This window comes from Charadrius vociferus, unplaced genomic scaffold (genome assembly GCF_000708025.1).
Source record: "Charadrius vociferus isolate BGI_N301 unplaced genomic scaffold, ASM70802v2 scaffold433, whole genome shotgun sequence".
Taxonomy (NCBI): domain Eukaryota; kingdom Metazoa; phylum Chordata; class Aves; order Charadriiformes; family Charadriidae; genus Charadrius; species Charadrius vociferus.
In genome coordinates, this window is record NW_009647846.1 from 3467257 (window position 1) to 3472820 (window position 5564).

Here is a 5564-nt window from a genome sequence, read left to right on the forward strand (position 1 = left end):
GAGCTCCTTCCTGCCCCCACGCCGGAGGGCACGAGGTCCGGCAGGAGCGGTGCCCCCACGGCGCCTGGCAGCCGCCCCACCGCCCCAGCACAGCAACCCAGCAGCATCACCAGCGTTTCCAACCCCCTCCTTTCCCTGCAGAAAGAGGAGCTGCCTGGCCATCCAGCAGGCCGGTACCCTCTGCAGGGGCACGGCGATCCCGGTCCCACGGGCCCCATTGAAGACTTGACCCAAAATGATGCGGGGCGGACAAATACCAGAGCTTAGTCAAGTATTGTCCCAGTGCCCAGCCTCCCTGTCCCGAATTCCTCTGGTTCTTCCTGGTGTGGGATGCGTCTCCGAAGGCAACGTTCAACATCCACTCCCGCTTTTTGCCCTATTACAATTCGCATGCCAGAAAATTTTATGGAAAGGACTTTTTTTTCCAAAAAAAAAAAAAAGCGCTCCGCAGTGACCAGCAGAAGTTAAGTTAAAACACATTTCCGTGCTGTACTCCAAGCTGGGCTTATCCAGCACAGGGCTCTCTGCCCGCAGCCTTGGGCTCTGTCCTTCCCCTCGAAGTGGAGGCGCTGGGGCCAGGCTGGCACACGGCGCTGGGGGAGCAGACACCAGCGTGCTCTGCAGTGCAGCGAACACCCACAAGAAAATCCAGAATTTCATTTCCCCCAAACACTTTGTTCTAGTGACTCTTTTACAAGGTGTATAAACCTCCTTTTCCACCAAATGCAAAAAGCCTGTCACTAACTGCGGGAGGTTCCTGGAGAATGCCAGTGCACAAAGAGCATCTCCCCTGGGCTTTGCCATGCGACCTCACTCACCATCGGGGCGATGCTTTCCACCAACATCTTTTGTTAAACAGTGATTTCAGCTGCTAACGCAATCACCCGCTCCAAGGCAGAAATCAGCTCACACTTGAATTCCCTTTGGCCGCCCTGCTGCACACCAGCACAGGCTCATCCGAACCTTCCCAGTCTCTCCAGGAACTCATTTACCTTAGAGAAAGTTGCATTAGCCAGTGAGATCGTAATGTCCCGAGATACTCCCGTGGGCATTGGATCCAGTGAGGCAGGTACAATCCGTGGACAGTCAATTTTCTTCTGTTAGGTACAAAGCAAGACAAAAAAAAGAGAGGTTAGCTGGGTGTGTGCTAAGCATCTTCAATGATGAGGCAAGAAGACAGCTCGGGGCCCCTGATAAGGTTAAATTCACCACACCTTTAAAGCCAGGCCACACTGTAACCCCAGGAAGTGAAATACCAAAGTGGCACCATGATGTACAGAGCGGTAACACCACGTGGAGCCTTCCTGCCCCGAGTCACAGCTTTGGCACTGCCTTAAAACCCACCCCTCCGCTAGCGGTCGGACACGCACAGCAGGGTGACTGGGTTTCCTGGAGCGCTCATCCGCAGCCATGGGCCATCAGCCATGGCACGGCGAAGGGAGGAATGCGCAGGAATTCCCCCCTCGCTCCTGCCGGGCTCCTCTGCCAGCTCGGGGACATCGGCAGCTCCCGGCCCCTGGGTGGTGGGGCGGCCAAGCCTGCACTTTCATCTTCCCACGCTGGAAAAAATGTCCTCCCAGGTAAAAAGCAAATGCGTACGCACTCTTCAGCTGCTACTCTGGGCAGCTCCCTCATTACGTGCACTTAGATGTTAGAAGACGGGGCCGGAGTGACACTAAAAGGAGGCACCGCAGCCTACAACGGCAAATCTGCCGGTGTGACCCCCTCCTGCCAGCGGGCAGCCGACGGCTCACACATCGCAATGCACATTTCTGCAAGCCCCTGCAGAGATGTCGCTTTCCAGCGGTCTTCCTCCCGCACAGCGTCACTTCAGACGTGTGCGGGGGTTTGTGTGTGCACTCGTGTGCGCGCGGGGGAAAGGCTATAATGAGCTGTAGGGGCTTCAGCAAGGGGACTGCAGCAGTAGGACAGCTGAAATGAAAGGCCTAAATGAAGCTGAAAAATGATTTTAAAAGGTCATCTGTCCCCTACTTTTGTTCTCACTTTAAATTGATGGCTCAGATACTGGAGCTGACTCAGAATTCCAGTCTGTATGACAAGCCCATCCTGTTCTCTCATGAGATGTAAATCACACCGCAAAACTACAGCAAAACCGAAGCCAGATTCTCCATTGCCCCAGGGTATATCCAGATTAATGCCTTTGACAGTGGAGCCACTGGGGTAAAAGACAACAAAATATTTGGTCCATTATGCAGAATAATTTGCAGCAGGCAAGACTTCCTTCTCTCTTGCACTAAGGGTTACCCCACTGTAACTCCGCTGATGACAGCGCTGCCGCTGCTCTGACGAGAGGTAGAGCCTGCCCTCCTGGTGCTGCGATGCCCGGCACGACACGTCCCCGGTGCCGGACACACAGTGAGCATAAGGTTTCTCTCTTTCCTTCCCCAGACCCAGCGAGGGGTCAGGGAACTATCTGGAAGTGTGTGTTTGACTGTGGAAAACACGCTTGGTTTCTATTGGGACACTCATCTCAACCAAGCACAGTTGGTGCCGCCTAAACAAGGAGATTAAATAACAGAGATGCACATGATAAGAGAAGTGAAACAACAAAGCAAAGCGCTGGAGAGAGATTTCAGTCCCAAGCCTCTTCTAGGAGAATCAAAAGAGTTAAAATAAAACCAGCAGGGCTACAACTGAAAATTCATGCAAAAGCTCCTATGGCCTAGTGTGTCCTTGCATGTCACAGCAGCTGGCACGGCTCGCTAGATAAATACACTTTAGAGGACTGATTAACTTGTCGTCTTGCAGCCCCTTCTCCCGCTGTTCATCAGCGGCTAGAAATAGAGCTTTCCAGCTGATTATATCGTTCACGTCTGGATCAGGGCAAAGGGTCTGAATGTTTAAAATGCTGTGGATGAAGCCAGTATGACACTGGCTTCCCGGCGGACCAGTTTTCAGGTGCAGCCGCGCCAGCAATGGTTTGTTTACTGAAAGCTCAGGCTGTAGGACGAGGCACCATGTTTCCAGGGCTACAGAGCACCTCGTCCTGCAGGCTGCTCGCTGGAGCCAGCGGGAAGAGCTAAGAAAGGCACAGAAATAAAACTGAAATGTGCCCGAACCAGGCGCAGCATCCAACCAAACCGTACCTCTGGAGGAGGAGATCAGAGGCGAGAAAGTGAGGACAGGCAGGGTTATCCTCAAGGACAGGGACAGTTATCCTGGCCAGAGGGTAACCCTGGCTCGCCTCATCTGCTCGAGACCCCCAGCCGGCATCTCCCCAGCAGCCCTGCCATCACCCAGTGCCACTGCAGCCCCCGGGGACCCTGTCCCGAGCGGCACCCAGGGGCAGTTGCAGGCAGTGCCCCCGCAGCCCGGCACGCCACTGGACACCCGGCACAGCTCCCGCACCTCGGCACAGGGCAGACACCCCACCACGCAGCATCACGCATGGCTCCCACACCAGGAGCAGCCATCAGTGACGGTTTTCTAGTGCTCAGCACCCACCCAGACAGGAAGAGAAAATGCCACTTTCCGAATTGCAGGAAGTTGACAAAGCCGAGGGTCCTTCCCTAATCCTCCTGGTACGAGCAGCCCAGACACTCACCAGGAGCACAACCCACCCAGAAACCCATCACAAGCCAGGGGACGGCCAGCGCTGCCCTGAGCCATCACCCCGCTGCCACCCAGCAGGGACGGGAGACATTTCCTGGGGTTTTGCACTGGACAGGACCGCACGGAGCTGCGACATGGTGGCCCCATCTCCTTCCCCACCCCCTGTGCTCACAGCCACCCACCTCCTCCCCGCTGGAGGGGAGCGGAGGCCAGGTCCAGCCCCAGGGTCAGCCGGAAGGGCGAGGGTGGGACGTGAGACACAGGGCCAAACTCCTGCAAGCAACGAGCACAGGGAACCGCTGGAAGAGCTGAGATGAGAGCAGAGCACCGGTGCCAAAGGGATATTCAATTTACAGTGTAAAAGCTTGGCTTGAATCTAGGGCAGATTGATTGCTAAAAAGCCAATTTTATTTAAATTAACTTCAATTTAAATTTCAAAAGCAGGAACACACTGGGTCTCTGGGTTATTAGACGCTATAATTTGGAAAGGGGCAATTTTCTCCTTTAGACGAGCACCACCAGTGGTGCTCCAGCAAATTGTTACTGCGCTGCAACAGCCGAGCCAAAGCTAAATGAATTGTAAAGTATGGCTGCATTTATTGTGTTACTCAAACCCAGGCATCCCAGGATGCAGAGAAGGAGCAGCACTGCTCCAGATGTGAGAGGTGATGAAAAGCCAAGGGACGGAGCCCACTGGGAGGGACAATCGCTTTTGCTGGGCTACCAGCCCCTCACACATACACATCTCTGGGCACAGCACGGCAGGCACAGCACAAGCTTACTTGACCCATGTGTGTCCCCTTCTCCTGGACACTGGCAGAGGAGCATGCCCCAACTCCATCCCCAGACTCCACGCCACCGTGGCCAGCAAGTGCCAACTGGTGGTGGAGGAGGCTCAGCGTGGCTGAGACCGCACCAGTGCCTGAAGACCCCCCAGGATCACTAAATAAAGCAAGGTGCAGCCTGGGGACCTTGAGGTGAGATGGTCCAAGCCCGGCCTCAGCCCCACGCTCACCGGCACCGCCAACACGGCACCTGCAGAGCAGCACTCCAGCGCAGCCCTTCAGCCCTCCATCCGCTGAGCCCCTGGAAGCGGGACGTGCAGCGCTGCCGTCCCCACTGCGGGTTCTCCCCAAGGCCAGGCAGCACGACAGCCACCCAGCAGCGCCGTCCGCGGAGCTGCCCCCCACCCGCCACAGCAGCACTGCCAACCCCCAGCCAGCCGCCTCCATCCCCGGGGGTCAAACAACTACAGCGCGGTGACAGGGAAGGTGTCCCGAGGCAGCGCAGTCTGACGGGCCCTACCTTCATCCGCAGCGCGTCGTCACACTGCGAGTGGTTGGAGACACAGGCGTAGCTGGAGGGGCACCAGTGACACTTCCACCTGGTCGAGAGGCAGCTGGTGCACCTGAAACAGCAAAGGCGCAGTGAGAAAAAGCGGATTTCGGGATGCGCAGGGGAGCCAAACCTGCCAAGCCATGCAATCGATCTTCATACATTGTCTTTAGTCTTTAATGGTGCCCAGAAAAACCCATGGCAGGCGCCAGTTTTGAGGGGGGACGCAGGCATAGCCCATCATCCCCAACGCTACTCCGAGGGCAGCTCCAGGGCATCACCGTCTGCGATGCCACAGCAGACCAGAAGCCACTGGCTCCAGCTCCTCCCCTGCTTAGTGAAAAATGCTTTTTTCCCCAAAAAATGCTCTTTCCCCCATCCGACTCCCTGCGGAGCCAGGCGGGCTTGTGCCTGACGAAGCACAAACTTGTGCACCAGTCCCAAGCACAACTACAGGCTGAGTGGAGAATGGATGGAGAGCAGCCCTGAGAAGGATTTGAGAGTGTTGGTGGATGAGAAGCTCAACACGAGCCGGCAATGTGAGCTGACAGCCCAGAAAGCCCCCGGCATCCCGGGCTGCATCCCCATCAGCGTGGCTAGCAGGGCGAGGGGGGATTGTGCCCCTCTGCTGCGCTCTGCTCTGGGGAGACCCCCCT

At 56.3% G+C, this 5564-nt stretch overlaps 1 protein-coding gene across 1 annotated transcript in view; it reads right to left on the reverse strand.

The window, feature by feature from the left end:
* The window catches only part of PLXND1 (plexin D1), a 62688-nt gene that overhangs the window by 46980 nt on the left and 10144 nt on the right, over window positions 1-5564 (reverse strand). Inside the window, exons 7-8 of the mRNA XM_009882894.1 lie at window positions 4879-4981; window positions 993-1097 (exon numbers count right to left, since the gene is read on the reverse strand). Coding sequence (XP_009881196.1) covers window positions 993-1097; window positions 4879-4981 — 208 coding nt within the window. The remainder of the gene's footprint in view (window positions 1-992; window positions 1098-4878; window positions 4982-5564) is intronic.